The sequence below is a fragment of the Hypomesus transpacificus genome, chromosome 2 (assembly GCF_021917145.1).
Source record: "Hypomesus transpacificus isolate Combined female chromosome 2, fHypTra1, whole genome shotgun sequence".
Lineage (NCBI taxonomy): Eukaryota > Metazoa > Chordata > Actinopteri > Osmeriformes > Osmeridae > Hypomesus > Hypomesus transpacificus.
In genome coordinates this window covers 4,617,279-4,637,787 of record NC_061061.1, presented here as the reverse complement: position 1 = coordinate 4,637,787, position 20,509 = coordinate 4,617,279, and the positions used below count along the sequence as shown (strand labels likewise).

At 46.0% G+C, this 20,509-nt stretch overlaps 1 protein-coding gene across 3 annotated transcripts; it reads left to right on the top strand.

Annotated features, from left to right (window-relative positions):
* The first annotated feature begins 4 nt into the window (after positions 1–4).
* setd2 (SET domain containing 2, histone lysine methyltransferase) lies at positions 5–20,223 on the top strand. Of its 3 annotated transcripts, none has more exons than XM_047035811.1 (23): positions 5–386; positions 2,096–2,217; positions 2,434–2,455; positions 2,675–6,765; positions 7,058–7,189; positions 7,432–7,560; positions 7,718–7,841; positions 7,963–8,040; positions 8,372–8,469; positions 8,585–8,729; positions 9,328–9,462; positions 9,616–9,744; positions 10,031–11,302; positions 11,357–11,866; positions 12,008–12,056; positions 12,139–12,466; positions 13,499–14,219; positions 14,594–14,719; positions 15,121–15,257; positions 15,658–15,769; positions 17,216–17,290; positions 17,500–17,601; positions 18,323–20,223. In XM_047035811.1, exons 2-23 carry the CDS (start codon positions 2,189–2,191, stop codon positions 18,482–18,484), a joined length of 8,706 nt encoding a protein of 2,901 aa, XP_046891767.1. In that variant the 5' UTR covers positions 5–386; positions 2,096–2,188; the 3' UTR covers positions 18,485–20,223. The 3 variants fall into 3 exon arrangements, with proteins under 3 accessions (XP_046891767.1, XP_046891777.1, XP_046891761.1); XM_047035821.1 differs by having other exon boundaries at positions 10,031–11,866; positions 13,499–13,751; positions 13,869–14,219; XM_047035805.1 differs by having other exon boundaries at positions 10,031–11,866.
* The last annotated feature ends 286 nt before the right edge of the window (positions 20,224–20,509 follow it).

The following is a 20,509-nucleotide window of genomic DNA, read 5'->3' as shown; positions in this document are numbered from 1 at the left end:
AGGAAGAGGGGAGGAGTCGCCGGGTGTTTGCAGTCGTCTCCACAGCCAGCTTGCTAACGTTAGCTAACAAGCTAGCTAGATTTCCAAAATACAAACTTCTATTTGAACAACAATATTTTCAAGAATTATATCAGTGCAGCGTGCTTTCCTTTAAGAGTTTGGTCCAACACACTGCTGTGCATTTTTTATAGTCGGATTAATGTACATTGACTGAGTTAAAGTGAAGTGAGGGAGAAAGGAGAGGATACAAATTCGAGTACACCCCGTATGGATTTGACGTCGGCATAGCTAGCCTACATCGCTTGATGTTTTCCAGTGAAGATAAAAGGCTGTTTGTTATTGGAATGGAATATGGGGGAGCCTTATGACCCAAACAACCCGACAGAGTGAGTATCGGTGGCCTTGCTTCCTGTGTAGCCTACTTTTTTATAACTAATTAAGTCGTGTGAAAACACGACTAGCAAGTTAGCTATGTACATTCCAACGCCGGGGAATCAGCCTACTACTCACACTTACCCGCTAGCTCCTTCATTTAGCTTAGCTTACTTGTTACGGTTTCATTGTGCTGCTAACCAAGTATGGCTCACGAGGGCTCAGTCAATATTTTGGACATTTGCAAACAGGATAGTCCTTTACTGGGATTTTATGATGTACAATACAATAAATAAGTATCCATGAGAGAGAATGCGACCTTAAATTGTCATCTTGTGTTTTATTGTGTTATCATTGTATAAAATCATTAAGGTACCACTAAGATTAGTACTGGTGAATTACTAACCACCTGCATACATTTTGCTTCGTGATTATACTTAAATACACTTTATAAACGATTCATATTGTCGATGTTTTGACATTGCTTAAATTGATCAATTTGAATCTACTGATTCCAGCGGCCTTAATTTCTCAATGGAACAAGGTTGCACGAGTACTTGCACAGCCGTCTACGAGACCATGCAAGCAATTAGCAGGGGCAGTGGATTTCCTTTTTCAAGGAGGTATTCTGAGCCTATCAAGTTAGCTAGCCCACAACATTGGCTAATGTATTCCTTCAACAATATTATGGCAGTAGTAACCGCAGGTTAACATCTTAATATTTTGTATACACAACTGCCAACCACCTCCAGTAGCCTAACTTCAAAATCAGGCTATGCTAGCTAACCTCCCTTGCAAAAGTGAAGACACAACAAGCAAGCTAGCTAGCTAGCTAGTTTCACCCAATTAAAGGCCTATCGGTTAACACAGCAAATAGGCCCCACATAAGTATATTGCTTTTCTTTTTTAGATCCGCTACTTGTACCACTAATATTTGCAACATATAATACATATCTGCTGTATTACGCACTGCCCAATCTCCAAATAGAAATGCTAATTTGGGGATTATACTGTCATTGCAATGTGCTAGTCGATTAGCTTGCTACCTTGAACAGAGAGCTAGCCAGTGGGTTAGGTAGCCACAGTAATGTGTTATGTGTAAACGGTAAGCGAGCTTCCTTGCAGGCTAGAATCGTTTCCATGTATCAGTGCGAGAAATGGCTTCCTTTGCTACACTGAAACAATAGATAACGCAGCTACATACAATTCGTGAAGGCTTTCCAACTGTCTCTAGGCACACAAGCTGTGTTTGATACATGTAGTATCTATGTAGGAAAGGTTACAAGCCTTCTCCAAATGCTACAAACCAGTGGCTATTGCCTAATTAGATTGATTTTGATGCCCAGATTAAAAATAAATAAATAATAATAATTTAGAAGTCCTTCCACTTCCCTCATTTGTGCGACCTATCCCAGCCTTTATCTATACATATACTTGTCTCTAGACAGACTGTGATGTGCCACACAGTGGCTTATGTTCATCTTTCTAAGCTCTCCTTTGCCATGCCCCATGCACAGGAAATGATTGCAGATTGCATATCAAGTTACTTATTCTTGTGTTCAACCTTACCTGGGAATGATAATATTATTACTGACAGTCCACATTTAACTGTCAGTCAGTAGGCCAGTTGGTCATTTTAACCAGTTCTCAGTCAAGCACATTTTTGTTATGATGCAAAAATATTTGCCAGGTGGCCTTCTAATTGCAAATATATCTTTTTCAGGTGTGACATCCTTTTGGCGAGTTCATTTCTCTGAACTGGATTATTATTGGTTAGCAGCTTCTATAGGGTCACAAACCTCAGACCTGCTGCTCAATGGATGCTCTGGTGAACACGGAGATCAGGTGCCCTTATTATACACACCTTCACCACAAACCAATGTATCATATTTTTTCCCAGTAATTTCCTTTTACTTGTGATTTAGTGGCAGATATAATTAGCATGTTCTATGAGCGTGTATGACCGATAAAATACACCCATGACACAGTTCTAAGATATAGTTGAGTAAAATAAATATTTTGTGTGTTCTGTCTTTACATGTTCTACCCGTGTGACTACAGAGAAGAGGGGGGTAATACCTCGGTAAGTGTAGGTCATATATGTTCTAAATATTATTTGAAATTTTAGGTTAATCAGTGGGCTGTTTTATTCCATTGTCATAAATGTAGAATTCTAACAATTGAACAAACAAAAAGCTACCTTTTCTATCCTTGTGCAAATATGGTTATCATATTCTTCTTTACGGTCATGTTTTTCCCCACATTGTTACTTTGTATAAACACCTATTTTTTTACCTTTTAGGTCAAGGTTGAGGGCCTATCCAAGGCAGCTATACTCAAAGGCCTTTCCCCAAGAGTTATGTTATCAAGCCGTCTCTTGCCTAAGGGAACCAAGATGAAGGTGAACCTGGAGGAGCAGGGTCGCCAGAAAGTGTCCTTCAGCTTCTGCCAGACAAAAAAACCATTACCGAGTGTTTTCCTGGCCCCTCCCAGCCCTGAAAAATCTCTCAGTGAACTTCCTTCCGCTGTTCCACCTGGAACGTCACTCCCTCAGGATACGGCAGGACTTGCAGAAAGTCAATTGGAGCAAATACAACCACCTTTAGTGTCCACATCTGTAGCAGAGACCCATGTACCTCAAACATCAGAATCTTCTGCCCCCAGACCTAAAGTGGACTTGGGGAAAATGCACTTCAAGAAGCAGATCCTCAGTGTTTCTGTTAATGAAGATAATTTTACACCTAGCGTCACATCACAGGAACCACCCTCCCCCGAGCAGCAGTCTATCATGCAATCTCCGGTAAAAAATGAAAATGAATTCCCTTCTCCTCAGTCTCAGCTCAGCCTTCAGAACGTTGTTAATGACTGCCCCTCAGAGAATGCCCCCATGGCAGCCTCTGAAGAGAAGCTGATCCCTGTCCTCAAAAAGACAACAGATTCGTCCCAGACAAGAAAAGATGATGTTGATGGTTCCAATAACACAGAACAGGACACCATAGAAAATACGAAAACCCGGTCCCAATCTGACAGCACACTACCTGGTTCAGAATCTGATGGCGATTCAGTGCGGACGTCTTCCAGCCACAAGTCAGGGGAACCTAAGAGCACAGAGAAGTCAGAAAGTAGACACGAGGCAATGAACATTTCCTCAAGGTCCAAACTAGAAGAAAAGGAAAATAATTCTCACGTGCGGTTGGATAAGCATGAAAAAACCTCCAGCTACTCAAGGGTAGAACGTGAACCAAGACGCACATCCTCGCGGTCCTGTCATTCAGACAAAGATCGCAGGAGAGAAAGAAGTCGTTCGCGGTCCAGATCGAGAAGCCTCCGGACTAATTCATCCCACTCTCGATCTGAGAGAACCAGAAGTGACCGAGGGTTTCGGTCTGAAAGGTCACATTACAATGAGTCAGAGCGAAAGTCTCACAGGAGCCCTCCACACAGAGAAAGGAGAGGGTCTCGTTCCCGGACTGACAGCAGGATCCGTGACAGTTCTGACTCTGAAGACGAGGTCCGGAGGAACCGAACTAGAACTAGTGAGTCCAGCAGATCATCCACCCACTCTGGCTCACAGAGAGATGCCAAGTCATCTTCTCATTCAAAATCTGAGAAATCTGTAGATTCTCCCAACTCTTCTGAGTTGGATAAAAGAACACAATCTTCGTCTGAAAGGGTAAAAAGAACATCAGACACAGATTCCCAACAGAAGGGTTCTCCTGATGTTGAATCTTATTGCAGGAAATCCAACAGTAATTGCAAATCAGAGACTCGTATTAAACCCAGTTATTCAAGCCCTACAACCCGGTCTCAAACATCTTCAAAAAACCTCCAGAAGAATAGCTCCAGCGACTCAGAGGGGGATCTTAAAGGGAAATCAAAGTCACAGAGCTCTGACAAGAACTCTGGCTCTAAAGAAAACTCAGCAACTTGCTATAAAAATTCCAGTGCACCAGACTCTAAGCCTATTATGACCTGTAAGTCCCCAGTGAGCATTAGTGGAAACGGAAGACAATCAACAGACACATTTCACAGTCCCATTAAAATGCAAACACATTTAGAGTCTATGGCATCCCATCCACAGAGCAAAGAAGACAATTTAGAGTTTTATTCTCAACCAGTTGATGCATGTCGAATGCATGAATTCCTTGACAAGGCTACCCTACCATCCCATGATAAAGTTGTGCAAGAAGCACCTCTTTCATCGTCTTTAAATTGTTTACATGTTGACAGCAAAACAGAAATAGAATCAAGAGGCAGTGACCTTCCTGCAAGTTTACCAAACCCGTCTGGAGTAGACCTGTTGGTTAAACAAAATTCCCCAGCTGTGAAGATAGATGAATCGCAAGTAGAACTTCATGTAGCCAATACTACTTTTTTCAGTAGTAATGGTAGAGTGCTATCCAACGAGCAATTGGTAGAGTCCAAACCGACAATGTCTACTGCAGATGTATTTGTTAGAGAAAACATGCAACAGAACACTAGTCTGGAAAAGATCCTTGAAACATGTAGAAATGTGACTGTAAACATCCAGTCTTGCACAAGCTTCCCTATCAAATCTGAATCATCGTGCTCCGAACCTGAACAGCGGATTCTGAAAAACCAGAGTGAACAGCCAGACATCGATGTGATGAAGAAAAAGCGAGCCAATGCAAAGAAGTCCCGTTGGGATATTGTTGGTCAGGACACCTCAGACAGTGATAATCCTCAGAAATTGCTTGGCCAAGAAAGCAAGCCTACCGTTAGAAAAGTCATCTCAGTTAAAAGTATAGAATTTACTAAAGAAATTATTCAAGGAGAACGGTCTGTGTTGAAGGGTGAAGGGCAACAGGAGTCTGTGATACATTCCAAACTAATAAAGCAGGAAAGAATACCCAAGGATGAACCCAGCTCTGTAAATATCACCCCTAGAAAAAGTGACCAACTAGACACATGTAGAGTCAGTAACGACCATTTTGACATCAAACACCCTGTTGACCATCATGTCAAACCCCCTTTAGTTTTAAATCATATCTCACAGGGAGACAAAGCTACTTTGGAGCCAACCTGGAATGGTGATGACAACGAAGATAAACATAAACTTGGAACCCTCAAGACCAAACTGCTGAAAAGTCACAGTGAGTGCAGTGATAGTGAAGATTCAGAGTATGATTCTGATTGTGGTGCAGCCATAAAACGGTTGCACTCTGTGGTGGTTGTGCCAAAGAATTCCACCCTGACGCAGGACCCACAAGATCCATCTCTCTGCAGTCCAGCCAGCATCTCAGACTGTCAGCATGTCAAAAGGGCCAGTGACCTAGAGGGTGACCTGCACTTCAACCCACAGCAGAGGCATAGAGGGGGTTCTAGCATGAGTGAAGGCACTAAGCAGTCTAGTATCACAGATGGAAATAACCCAGCACGTGACAGTTTGTATTATCAATCTCAGAGCAACATGATTGATAGTACCAGTCAGTTTGAGGGCTCCAGTTTCATCAGTACTCAGCCTTACAAGGATTCTGACAGTGCCCAAGAGAGACCAAAGATTGGGCCACCAATCGCCCAGGGTCCAGCCTACAGCCTTGACAACTCTTCCAGGCAGTCTGACCCAGGACATTCACAGCACAGTGACAGTGTTCAAGGTGGACGGATGCTCTCCCATTACCAACACAGAAACTTCTCTAGCCTGGAGAACCTCAACAGCAAGGAAGGCTTCGATGCAGGCTGGAACTTCACACATGTAGAGCAGCCCACCAGCACATACCAACAGCCTGACAGTAGTTATGGGACAAGTTTACAAAATCCCAAACAGCTTGGAAGCTCCTCCTTTGGACAGGAGTACAGTCAAGCTTATGCCTACTGGACCCAACAACCCACCAACATGCCGGTCTACATCCATGTAGCTCCTCACTATAAGGAGACTGTTAGTCAAGTTCATCCTGACTCTCTGACTAATGACCACGAGGAGGACAGTGGACCTAAACCATTAGGCTTTGGTAAACTGGCATTGCAATGCAATGGACCCAACCTTCTGGGATCTTCTACCTTTGTTCAAGCCCATGAAATAAGTAGCAACTGCAGGGGCCCTGTCAGTGAGAGCATTCCCATTCCTGAGCCCACTAGAGAAGAACACCTGAGACCCCACAGAGGCAGAGGTCCTCCCAAGAAAAGACGCCCTGAGATCGAGTCAGATTCTGATAATGAAGCAGAGTTCGGCAAAAGAGTACACCTCATAGACGGCAATGCCCATAAGTTCTCCAAAGACTCTAAGGAAACCTCAGGGAAGGCTGAGGTGCAGCGCCCTCTGCTTAGCCTGCGGGAGTTCCAGGATGCCAGCAACTGGAGAGAGATGGCCAGAGCCAAGAGGATGCCACCGTACTTTGATCTGATTGAGGAGAATCTTTATTTGACAGAGAGGTGAGACCTTTACATGAAAGCTGCTCCTAGGTCATAAGGACTGTATTGAATTACTATTTGGTCGTCAACTATTCTGTCAATTAATGGATTTACTCATTTCTATTCTTCTAGACCTAGTTTCATAGACTGCCTTTACCTTGAAATGTAGAACAGCAGTTTATGATCAAGAAACTGAACTGTCAGTTTCAAAAATATATGAGTGACAGCCAATAGGTTTGTTAATTTGGTATTACATCCCCTTTTGTTTTACCCAAATTTCTAAATGTGAACATTTTGTTTTTCTTTACTACAGAAAGAAGAGTAAATCTCATCGAGACATCAAGCGTATGCAGTGTGAGTGTTCAGTCCTAACAAGGGAAGAACGGTCACGTGGAGTATTGGCTTGTGGGGAGGACTGCCTTAACCGTTTGCTGATGATAGAATGGTGAGTGAGGCCTGTTTACACTGCATGTTTGTACAACCTCACACTTAAACTACTATACAATCTCTTACTATTCTTTATGTAATTACATGTATGTAATACTGCATGTATGCGATAACTATAGTTGATAAAGAGGCTGTGAAACGTATTCAGTGTAGACGTAAACAAGGGAAGGGGCTTTAACAACTTCGTTCGGTTCGTTGTGTGAGTTTTCATCCTTGTGGTACCTTTGCCCTACTTTACAGTTCATCACGGTGCCTGAATGGAGCCTATTGCTCTAACCGACGCTTCCAGATGAAACAACATGCAGACTTTGAGGTTATTCTGACTGAAGATAAAGGCTGGGGACTGCGGGCCGCCAAGGACCTGCCTCCGTAAGGCTACAAGCTGCCTTTAGCTCAAAAGCATGTTTAGATTGATGACAAATTTGATCTAAATCATTGGTCTTAAAGCAGTATATTGAAGCCAGAGGCGTTTGATCAAATCTCCACAAGCACTGGTCCTTTAAGTCTAATGTGTATGTTTTGTCAGGAACACTTTTGTGCTGGAGTACTGCGGTGAGGTGTTGGACCACAAGGAGTTCAAGACGCGAGTGAAAGAGTATGCACGCAACAAGAACATACACTACTACTTCATGGCCTTGAAGAATAATGAGGTGTGTGTGTCTGACATCTCCTCGTCACTAGCTGTAACATGCGTTTGTAATCTATTGTTGCATGTAATTGGCTGACTGGTGTTTTGGATGAATACCTGGATTTTTTGGGGTGTCTCTTCAGATCATAGATGCAACACTGAAGGGGAACTGCTCTCGCTTTATGAACCACAGCTGTGAGCCCAATTGTGAGACTCAGAAGGTATGTAGAGTCAAAGATCCACCAGATTAATTGGGTTTATTTTGTTCTCATGTTCTCATCTACCTGTGTATTTTGGTTGTTCACAATATGTGCTTCATGGTTTGGCTACTCGCAATGTTATGGGGCTATCTTGTTGTTATTATCAGTGACCTATGCACTTTGTAAAGCTCTCTCTTGGAAGTCGCTTTAGCGTCTGCTAAATGAATAAATGTAAATGTAATGTACCTGGGTATTACGCACCTCAATGTGAGGTTCCCTCAATGAAGAGTCTTCCTCCTTATTTTAAATAGGTTTTGGTCAGTGTCTAACCAGTATATATTTTGTATTTCAGTGGACTGTAAACGGTCAACTCCGAGTTGGCTTCTTCACTACTAAGATGGTGCCGGCTGGAACGGAACTGACATTCGATTACCAGTTCCAGCGATACGGGTCAGTGTATTTTTTTAAATATACTACTGAATGGACCTGTCTTGAGAAGCTCCTAATACAATTTATTTCTTGAGAAAGTCCAATGTCCTGTTTGTGTATTTTTTGTATCCATCAGCAAAGAGGCCCAGAAATGCTTCTGTGGGGCTTCCAGCTGCAGAGGCTTCCTGGGTGGGGAGAACCGGGTCAGTGTTCGCGCCGCAGGAGGGAAGATGAAGAAGGAGCGCAGCCGCAAGAAGGACACAGTGAGCGTGCTCACAACGGTCAGTGGGATGGATAGATAGACAGATCAATGGAGACGGACAGATGAATAGAGAACAAGAGAGACATGCTCTCTGTCTGCTTTGGTTTTATATGTATGTACCCCAAATGAATAAGTTCCCCCCCAAAAAATGTAATTGATCAAATCCCCCCCAAAAAATAGGTTGGTCACACTGTTCTTGATCCATGGTCTGAGAATATGCCTCATCTACCCTTGCTGAAGGAAGTGATGGTCTAGTGGCAGAACTAGGTCGGATTTGCACTGGCCTCAAGCTAATTGCTCTGAGAGCTACATGATTTGTCCTATCTATAAATAACCCTGACTAAACACAAAAGACCAGCTATTTTAAGCATACCCCTCTGCAAACGACTGTTTTCGGGGGAAAGTCATTTTGCTACCTACCTGGGTCTTTGGTAAAGAATACTTTCACAAATTTCCGTCCTATTGTTTGTATAGATACATAACTATAATGAAGATAAAATGTTAACAAGCCAGCTTCATATTTGTCACATTTGTGGGTTATGGTAAGTTTAAAAGTAAAAGGTTTTAACTTAGTTGAATTTGTCTTTTCTGTGGTCTGCTGCTGTGGTTCTGTGCAGGTGGATGAGGAGCTGGAGGCACTGCTGGAGAATGGAGAAGGCCTGTACGATGAGAAGGAGGTGGTGTCTCTCTGCAGACTGATGGTCCGCATGGAAAACATGGAGCAAAAACTGACCTGCCTTAAACTCATCCAAGTACGCACACCCACTTAAAAAAAAAAAAAAAGTTATGGTTCTGTTGTCATTTGATTCAGGTAGTTTTATGGTCTTATGGTGTCGCAAACATATTAAACGAGGTGCTTATGATATGCACTTTTGTCGATATGATTTGATTGTGTCTTTGCACAGGATACCCAGAATCCCTCATGCCTGAAGCAGTTCCTGGACCACCATGGTCTGTCATTGTTGTGGATTTTCATGGTGGAGCTGTCCGAAGCCAAGGGCAACAGTGCCAATAACGTCAAACTGCAGTTTGAGGTCAGACAGTTTTTGTTTACAGTTTGAATCTTCTGAGATTTACATTAACGATTCACTTGTATTTGCATGTGGCATCACTGTATGTAGATAAGGATTTTCTGAAAGCAAAGTGAAATACAAGAACACAGTCAGGGTTTCCCGCAGATTAAATTTATTTATTAGATTTTTTTGACAACGTAGTTAAGGCGGCAGGCATGTGTTGCTTAGGCGGCCGCCTTTACTGAAAAGTGCTGCCGGAAACCCTGACAGTATGCGCTGACTAATGGCTGTCCGCTCGTACGTACAGATCATGAAGACCCTGTCCGTGCTGCCCATCTCTACTAAGAACATGCTGGAGGAGAGTCGAGTCCTGCAGTTCATCCAGCGATGGGCCCAAACCCACTCCCTACCCCAGCCTGCAGAGAACGACGGCTACTCCAGCGAGAATACGTCCCGTGCTCAAACGCCTCTCAACACTCCTGATGGGTCTGCTGCCAAACTTGGAACGGACCTGGACAGCGACACCCCAAAACGGGCTGTCTACCGCCGCCTCAAGATCATCAGCGAGAACAGCCTGGACAGCGCGCTCTCGGACGCCAGCAAAGCTTCTGACGGGAAAGAGGAGGAAGAGGATGATGACGAGGAGGAAGACGAGGATGCCTCGCGGATGGGTCTGTCCGAGAGCAAAGCAGAGAAGACTGAAAGTGCGTTAGGAGGTGATGGTCAGACTCCAGTGGATAAGCCCATGGAAGCAGCTATCCAGGAGCAGCAGGAGAAAAAAGAGGAGGCGGAGCCTAGCAACAGTACCAAGCTCAAAGAGAAAGCAGACGAGCAGGAGATGAAATTGGAGACCGATGAGAAAGAGAGTGGGCAGGAGCAGCCAAGTCAGCCTCTGGAAGAGATGGTGGTGCTGGAAGAAGTGGAAAAGCCTGTCGAAGTTGTCCAGGAGCCAGAAAGTCATTCTGCTCATGCCCAGACAGAAGATGTTAACACTGCACTAGCAGAGCAACCAGTTGGTCTGGAGGAAGCCACAGCAGAGATGGAGGATGTTGAGAAGGCTCCAGGCAGTGAAGAGCAGCCCAAAGAAGACCAGATGGTACCAGAGGCTCCCCTCCACTGTGAGGTTTCCCAGGCTCCTTCCAACATGGAGGGGTCCCCCAGCATGGAGGCCCCTGAGACTACCTCCAACGCAGAGCATGCTGTTCCCCTCCACAGCTTGGAGGACCCGGAGGCTCCCATTGGCTCTGATATCCCTGCAACTTCTCCCAGTACAGAGGTTCCTGAAGCACCCCTTACCTCAGATGTCCATATGGAGGAACATGCTATAGATGCCCAGGCAGTGCACCTAGCCCTAGAAACCCAGGCAGTCGACTCTACCCCAGAGAATCAGGTAGAGGACCTTACCCCAGCTGATCAGGTAATGGACTCAACTCCAGAAAACCAGGTCATGGACCCAACCATAGAAAACCAGGTGATGGACCCAAGCCCAGAGGTCCAAGCAGTTGACTTAACCCCAGAAGTCCAAGAAGTGGATCCAATTGTAGAGGTTCAGGCTGTCAACTCAAACCCAGAGGCCCAGGTGGTAGACCCAGCCCCAGAGATCCAGGTGGGAGACCCAGCCCCAGAGGCCCAGGTGGTAGACCCAGCCCCAGAGATCCAGGTGGGAGACCCAGCCCCAGAGGCCCAGGTGGTAGACCCAGCCCCAGAGGTCCAAGTGGTAGACCCAGCCCCAGAGGTCCAGGTGGTAGACCCAGCCCCAGAGGTCCAAGTGGTAGACCCAGCCCCAGAGGTCCAGGTGGTAGACCCAGCCCCAGAGGTCCAGGTGGTAGACCCAGCCCCAGAGGTCCAGGTGGTAGACCCAGCCCCAGAGGCCCAGGTGGTAGACCCAGCCCCAGAGGCCCAGGTGGTAGACCCAGCCCCAGAGGCCCAGGTGGTAGACCCAGCCCCAGAGGCCCAGGTGGTAGACCCAGCCCCGGACGCCCCCGCTGCCCCTGTAGAGCCCTCAGCAGTTGGAACTCCCTCTCAGGATGAGGAGGAAGGTGTGTCTGATGTGGAAAGTGAGAGGAGCCAGGAACCTCCGATCAACGTTTTGGACATCAGTGGCATGGCTGCCAGACTGTTAGACAGCTGGAAGGACCTGAAGGTATATAAACAAATTCTCACTATATTTAAGTTAGCTTTTCTTATGCTATGTCAAGCAGGAAAGTGGAGTGCAGTGGTGTAACAGATGTTTTAAACAGTGATGTTCAACTTTCTTTACCCAATGTTTTTCTTCATTCATTAGGAGGTCTACAGAATACCAAAAAAAAGCCAGGTGGAGAAGGAGTCTAATGGTGGGTTCAATTGCTCTTTGTTTTTCATATTTCCATGCTTTCACTCGTCGTGCCTCTAAACTATCTGACTGTCTATTTGCAGATCGCGGTCGAGATCGTGATGCTGCCCTGACTCCTCGTACCCCTTCTGCCAGCCGGGAACGTGAGAGGGAGCGAGAGAGGGAGAAGGAGAGAGACAGAGATAGGGACAGAGAAAGAGACAGAGACCGTGAGAGGGAAAGAGACCGTGACAGAGAGCGGGATAGGGAGAGGGACTGGGAGAGAGACAGGGAGAGAGACTGGGATAGGGACAGGGACAGGGATCGCGACTCTGACAAAACCCACCGCAGCGCTGGCCGTCGGCGAAGACGAGCCTCCACCTCCCCCCCGCCCTCCAGCTACGAGCGAAGCTGCCGGCGCAACGAGGAGCGGTAAGGACCGGTGACCTGAAAAAAAGCCTCTCTGTTGCCAATCAGACATAAACACCAGGGGCCAAATGTATTAAACTCCGTTTTTTCTCAGATTTATGAACACTGCGTACGCTAACGATATCACACGTTTGTATTCATAGATTCCACTTAACTTGTGATGTCCTCCAAAAGCGCTAAAGCCACATGTAGTAATGCTTTTGCGCCCCCAGGATCACACTTTTTCAGTTGAGTGAACAAAATCATTACGCGTTACAGATTAAGCAGCCATGCAATATTACAGTTACTGGAATTGGTCCACATAGCATTTTTTTGTTTCGTTGTGGAATTCCGGCCTTGTTCAATATTTACATTAGCTGTTACCTCATGAACAAGCACATCAATTTCGTTATCACAAAATCTTTGTTTTCGCTGTTTTGACTTTGGTTACTGATCCATGATAGAGAGGAGGCCCATTCAATTGCGCGTTTAAATGCTCGCAATTTACGGTAAAGTGGGCGGAGAAAGGCGCTGATTACCCGATGAGCTGCAGGTTTCGTAAATACAAAGTAAACTGAAGTATCACAGTGTGCGCAATCTGCGGGTTGGCCATGGCGCTAATAATGCTACGTTTGCAAATGTACGTACATGAGGACCTGTTTGTATAATCACACTTGCTGTAAAAAAAATAAGGCTATTTAGCCTATTTCTGGCTAAATAGGCAAAAGTAGATCATTTTAAGTAGATGGCCTGTACAATTTACTCCCATTGTAGATCAAGTAAAACTGTCATTTGTTATGCATGCACTTTCTCCTTTCGGTCACTGTGTCACCGTATCACATCTCGAAAAATGGGTTGTAAAGTGTGCAGAAGGTATGCAGATTCTCACGCCACGTGTTTTTTCATAAATCTGAAACTCCCTTACAACTTTCTGCGCCTATTTCCATGTGTACGTGCCTTTGAACATTTGGCCCCTGCAGTTTCAGCAGGAAACTCTTTTTACATGCACAAGATCCGTAAACACTGCCGTATTCACCTGTTCTCTCGTTTCCCTAGATTTGATACGCCCATCAGCAGCAAGAAGGTTCAGGTGAAGGAACGCAACAAGTTGTCAACGGAGGAGCGCAGGAAGCTGTTTGAGCAGGAGGTGGCGCAGCGCGAGGCTCAGAAACAGCAGCTCCAACAGCAGCAGCTCCAGACCCTGGCCTACGACGCCATGGCCTACGGTTCCAGCCCTAGCTTCCTGGCCTACCCCCCTGGTTACCCCCTCCAGACCTTTGTAGACCCAACCAACCCCAATGCGGGCAAGGTACTGCTGCCCACCCCTCCCGTAGAGCCCCTGTGTGCCACCCTGACCTACGAACAGACTCCTCCCCAGCCCCTCATTTCTGAGCTGGGTCTGGCCTCTCCCTCCTCCACCTCCCAGGCCACCCCGGTCACCAGCCTTCCTCAGCACATCGCCACCACCGCCATGGAGCTCACCGCTGGCACGCCCCAGCAGTACGCCTCCTCCGGTGTGGCCCCCCAGGACCCTGGAGTAGCCGTCCTGTCTGTGCCTGCCCAGGCAGCCACCCAGGTGCAGGGTCAGCAGAGCTACACCACCCTGTGGGACCCCACCACCCAGCAGGCAGTCACTGTGCAGACCCAGCCAGCCCAGCAGTTCCCCCCAGCTCCCTCACAGCCCCAGCCCGCCATCTACTACCAGGGCCAGCCCTGCCAGACCATCTACAGCATCCCCACCGCCCCCTACCCGCAGGCCAACACTCCTCTCATTCAGGTACTAAAATATCAAAAAACTACAATAAATATGGGAGTATGGGAGTCAGATGGCTGAGCGGTGAGGGAGTTGGGCTAGTAATCAGAAGGTTGCCGGATCGATTCCCCGCTGTGCCAAATGACGTTGTGTCCTTGGGCAAGGCACTTCACCCTACTTGCCTCGGGGGGAATGTCCCTGTACTTACTGTAAGTCGCTCTGGATAAGAGCGTCTGCTAAATGACTAAATGTAAATGTAATGTAAATACATGTATATTTTTTTACTGAAATATAGGCAATTATAATGAATAATAAATTGTTATTTAATCAAATTAGCAAAATGCAGCATACATTATTCCGCTTGTCAATAAATGTTTGTGTTGTGCCTGTGCCAACAGGCATACAGTGAGAATGCTTCCGGATACCTCCACGGCCAGCCCGTCTACACTGGCCACCAGCAGGGGGTGGTGGTTCAGCAGGGAGGCACAGTCACCACCATCGTCACCTCCCAGACCGTCCAGCAGGTAACACACACACTCTTGTTCTGCTCCCAAACTGACAAAATGCTGCCCTTTTTTAGGCCACTAGGGGGAAATAGCATTCATGAAGATGTCAAAGACTCAAAAGAGGATAAGTCACTTGTAAGCTGTTCTCCTATAATGTAGTCCTTCTAGCTAATGCTTTTATCCAAAGTGACCCTTGAGCGGTTTGAATCTGCAATCTCTTGATCTGTGGTCAAAATGCTCTCTGCCACCCTGAGCTATACCCATCCCCATTCATTTAGTCCTCAAGTACTTCAGGCCCATATCCCTGTTAAGCTTGTCTAGGACTAGGCTTTACCTGTGTCTGGGACAAGCACTTTGCTTTGGAACTGAATGTGATGAGACTCAATTTGTATTTGCTCTTGATCCCCTTTACTCCACAGGAGATGATTGTCCCCAACAGTGTCATCGACCTACCCCCTCCGTCTCCCCCCAAAGCCAAGACCATCGTCCTGCCTCCTGGCTGGAAGGTGGCCAGGGACCCAGAGGGCAAAATCTACTACTACCACATCATCACCAGGTGTGCATGGTCGTAGCTGTGTGTGAATGCGTAAATGTTCATATGTTTGCACTTCAGTAGCACAGCCAGAATTTTCGTTTTGGGTGGTCCTATCTTAAAATGTGGGAGACACCATTTTTATATATATAGATATATATATCTATATATATATATATATATATATATATATATATATATATATATATATATATATAGATATATATATATATATATATATAGATCCATAATTTGTATTGCTAACAATCAAGAAGTGTAAGAAATCTGGGGTGGCGCAAATGTGAATGAGGGGGCTGAGGCCCCCCACAGGCACCCTCGTGGCTACGCTACAGGTGCACTTGAGCTTGTCTGTGTTTGTGATTCCAACCTACGTATCTAACGCCATCTCTCCGTAACTCATCAGGCAAACCCAGTGGGACCCTCCGACCTGGGAGGGGGGCAGTGAAAACGCAGGCGTGGAGCACGAGGCCGAGATGGACTTGGGGACGCCGACCTACGACGAGAACCCCTCCAAGGTGACCCTCCACACACTCTCCCTCAGCTCTGTCATCTTCGTTCCCCCACTAGAACGTCCGTGCGTTAGCGTGCATCCCAGGCATGATTACAGACAGTATGGGCCTCCTTCAGCTAATTGAAGATGTTGCGAAATAGATTATTTTCATCTGTGCCTCAACTGTGGGGGGGAAGGAGGGGTGGGGTAAAATGTGTCTGCTGTGACACATCTGAAAGTCAACTGGAGATGAGTCTGGGTTGATTGAGTGATGACCTCAGCCCCATCTGAAGGGGACTGGTGTGGAAGGTTGGGAGGGAACATGGCGATCCTAGCTAGTTTTCCTTGTAGACTGCTGCCTGTCCCCCAGGCGCCCAGGGGTGTGGCGGCTCAGACCATCTGCCCTCCTCCTCAGTCGCTCTCGCTCTTTTCTCTCGTTCCATCTATCTCTCCTTCTCTTTCTTTCACTCCCCCCGTTCAGTTTGTTTTTCTCTCCATTTTTACCCTGCTTTTGATGATAATTGAAACCAGCTGAGGGAACTTGCATTAGTTTATTTGCGGTTTCTTAGTTTAGAGTCTAACTACGCAAATATCCCTTTTGTCTCTGAGATGAATCTTTGAAAGATATGTTCGTAACCTAGGCCGTGTTGAGAGAGGGAGAGAGACACTTTATTTTGTATTTTTTTTACTACAGTTTTGGTTGGCAGGCAACATCCTATGAGGTCAAAAGTGATTTCCTCTGTCGTTCTACAAAAGTTCATATCCACATCCTGGAATGACACCTTTTCTTCTCCTTTCATAAAGCCCTCTACCCCTTCCTCCATCCCTTTTGTCTATCCGTCTGTCTTTCTGAATGCTTCTGCCAGGCACACTCCCCTGGCTCAATAGGCAGGGTGCCCACCAGGATGTCTGGAGTTGGGTGTGTGAGGCTATTGTGCTCGACTTTGATCCTCACTACCCGGGGGTGGGCATGGCTGGGCAGTTGGCTGGTTGGCTGGCTGGCTGGGCAGTTGGTTGGCTGGCTGGCTGGCTGGGGAGTTGGTTGGCTGGCTGGCTGGCTGGGGAGTTGGTTGGCTGGCTGGCTGGGCAGTTGGTTGGCTGGCTGGATGCCCATTCCCTGAGGGCAGCCTCCGAGCAGGATATCCCTGCTCGTACTGGTGGCCAGGTGCTGCCTGTTGCTCCACTGGCCTTGAGGGCAAATCTGCAGCACCTGCCGTTGTTCAGGGAACCCTCGGGTGTGTCTGCTAACAACCTCTGGGAGTTCATTGTGCTTGTGGAGTTATATTTATGTTACCGTGAAATGGCCGCTGCTGTAACACAGCTGACACAGTCTATCTGATCTTAATGGTGAGCCAGTAGAGATACAGGCGAATGACTGGGCCAGTATTTAGGAGGCCATGTCGAGCAGACTCGCGTGAATGACCTTTGTGTGTGTGTGTGTGTGTGTGTGTGTGTGTGTTTGTGTTCACAGTTCTCCACTAAGACGGCAGAAGCAGACACCTCCAGTGAGCTAGCAAAGAGAAGCAAAGAGTCATTCCGAAAGGAGGTGAGACCAAATTCTTTTTAAACAGAGGATGAGATTCAGGCTCTTTGATGGATGGATGGATGTGATGAACTTCCTCCAACACATACAGCAAAGCATAAACAAGTCATCATTCATTAGTTCCAGATCTTGGATGCTCAACAGCTGGTGATGCTTTTCTTACTTATTTTACATATTTGATGAATGCCATGTTCACTTTGTGTGGTGCCTAGATGTCCCAGTTCATAGTGCAGTGCCTCAACCCATATCGGAAGCCAGACTGTAAACTGGGCCGCATCAGCAACACTGAAGACTTCAAACACCTGGCCAGAAAGGTGAGACTGAGAACAACATCCAACTAAATCACCATCCACCACATCATCTTGCTTAATCGTCACAACCCTTTGGATGGATAGAGTTGGTGGTTAGAACTAGACTATAAAAGACCAAAAGTAGCTGAGTTTCTCCTGCCAGTTTCTTTTTTTTTTTTTTTAGCTTGAACAATGTTTTTTAACCTTTTTTATTTTCACCAATTGAACTTGACTCAGAAGGAAAACGTGCAATGGTATACTTAAAACCACTGTCATGTTTTTTTTACTCATTCCTCTGTGAAAAAAAAAGTTTAGCCAAAATTTATTTTAAGGAAAACAAGCTATTTTCTTTCCCTTTTCTGTGAGGTTTTCTGGGTTGTCAAACACATCTCTATGTGGACTGGATTCAGTGGGGTGTTATTTAGACATACCAGGACTCTGAGCACAAGGTCAAAATAAACAAGGACAGTGCAACTGGTAGACCAGTACAGATGGTACTGTAAACTGGAATGAAGTCTGAAAAATAGAGCTTCTTAGCGCTAACATAAAGCATGTTTTGGCCAAGAGCTTGAGTTTCACTGTCTAAAAAAAGAACCAAGCTTATTAAATACATTGCATTACATGAAAACTGAACCAAACTTATCAGCAGCATGGCCTAACTACCTGTCTATATCTGGTGTAGCTAGCTGCTATGTCTCCTGTCCTTTGATCTAACCTTGGTATGTCCCACCCCCACTCCTTTCAGCTAACCCACGGTGTGATGAACAAGGAGCTGAAGTCCTGCAAGAATCCTGAGGACCTTGAGTGCAATGAGAACGTCAAGCACAAGACCAAGGAGTACATCAAGAAGTACATGCAGAAGTTTGGCACCGTGTACCGGCCTAAAGAGGACACAGAGCTGGACTAGCCTGCGAGGCGTATGATCCGGGCTGGGGCTACACCTGCCCTGGACGGCCGGCGCGGAATGAGACTTACTCAACCACACGCAGACCTGTCTTGACCTTCCGTTCTCACTCCTACAGGTGTGGAGCCCAGGCTTCCAGCAGACTGAGAGGTCTGTTGTGTGACAGAACAGGCCCATAGCCTTCTTTGCAGATTAAAAGAGCTGGACTGTGTGTGAAGGGCCATCTAGCCGGCTCTCCGCAACCTCTGGTTGCTGGGGGGCCATGATGATGCGACTGAGGCATCCCAGGATGACCCGAGACTCCAGGCGAAGTGTTGACCAAAGTCAACGATGAGGGGTGCTACATTGACTGTTTCACTACTATCATGTTTGGTTTTAAGTGTTTTCCAGTTATCACTCTTAAAATGGGTCCTCATGATGTTGATTTCATCCCTACTTTTTAAGCCCTCTCTCCCCTGTCAGAAAAGGATATCTGAGAGATTATTAAAACGTACAATAAATATCCATCGCTCCTCGTTACTGCCCACTGCTGGATAATGGCGTACTAGTCCAGCAAAGATTATTGTTAAAATATGAATTAATGTCAAAAAGTAAAGAAACAACTTTTTCTCTCTCTCCCCATTTGACTGACTTTTCTCATGCACACATCTACCCTGCGTATCTGGTGCTGCTTTCACTGGGCTGTGAGATTCCAGCCGTCTGCTCCCCAAGCCCTGCCTTCAGACCACGAGTTTGGAGCCACTGTTGTTCTGTGAAGGCTCGATGAAGGCTGGGGTCTCTGACGCAAACAGTTGTTAGGTTTCCCAAGGTCACTGTCTCTCGAGTGTCGCTGCTCGTTATGTCAAGCTTGTATATTTTACATGAGGATGTGGTGGTGGGGAGGGTTGAAACATTTCCTTGGCTGTCAGGGGACTCTGAGAAGGAGAGGCAGAAATGGACATGGGTAACTGATCGTCTTATGTCTTTTATCAACTTGTACCAGGAAGCAAACAAGTTCTGATTTGCTCTCTGGGACATGTTTAATGTGAGTATGTGTCCCCAACACTTTAACCCCCCCCCCTCCCCTACAGGAGAGGACAAGGGTAGCATTGTGATTTTAACAGTCCATTTCTATTTATATATATATATACATCTTACATGGTATGCTTTGTATTATCCTAATACCTTGTACAGGCATTTGAAAAGGAGCCTCTTCTGTTTTGCTTTACAGTTGCTTTGCTCCCCATTGTCAGGGTTGCAGTTTCCTAGACCTGGGGTGTGCTGTAATCAGCAACTGTGTCTCAGCCCATTGAATCGCATTAAACCATGTTAAAACACATATGTATTATATTGCTTTTTATGTGAATATATTGAGAAATAGTTTTGGAGAATGTTTAAATAAAGACTTTGTAAAAGGACTGTTGGTCCCTGATTACAGTGTAAATATGTGTAATAGAACCAGACTCCTCTACATGGGCGTGGGTCCGGGGAGGCATGGTGAGGTCCTAGTTCCACCAGCTCATCCCTCTGTACCAGCAGCCACGACTATCAGCTAAGACCAGGACTCATCTGGCTCTCACAGACCCATCAGGTTAGATGGTGGTGGGGTTACATATTCATTTAGTAGGTTTTCAAGGTTGAATTATGAGATTGTTTTTTTATGTATAATGAAGTTCAGACCCCCCACTCTTTATTGTGTAAGCACATTGTCATAATGAGTGTACAAACATTTTAAAAGACAATAAACCTTTTGTTAAAACTGAGTCATTGCATTGTCTACTTGTAAAGTAATTATTTGTATAGCCCCCGGGTTTCGGATAGGCTCACACAGAACTTAGGAGAACCAAGGAGAAAAAGCCTTCAAGTACATAATCGAGTTTAGATTAGTACTCACTCCCTTATATGGAGTGTCTTTGGAGTGACAGCCATTACAGCGCGCACACACACACACACACGACCATACCAGATGTCTGGCTCCAGTAAAGGGGAATCAAAGTGATAGACTGCTTTCATTAGACGCGTTCTGACTGGAGCTGGAGGCCCCTGATG

What these genes read in the sequence shown, in the direction of transcription:
- setd2 (XM_047035805.1), top strand. Translation starts at nt 2,189, where the DNA reads ATGGATGCTCTGGTGAACACGGAGATCAG. An exon ending in GGTGGAGAAGGAGTCTAATG is followed by an intron (nt 12,057 to 12,138) that starts GTGGGTTCAATT and finishes GTCTATTTGCAG; the next exon opens with ATCGCGGTCGAGATCGTGAT. An exon ending in TCAAACACCTGGCCAGAAAG is followed by an intron (nt 17,602 to 18,322) that starts GTGAGACTGAGA and finishes CACTCCTTTCAG; the next exon opens with CTAACCCACGGTGTGATGAA.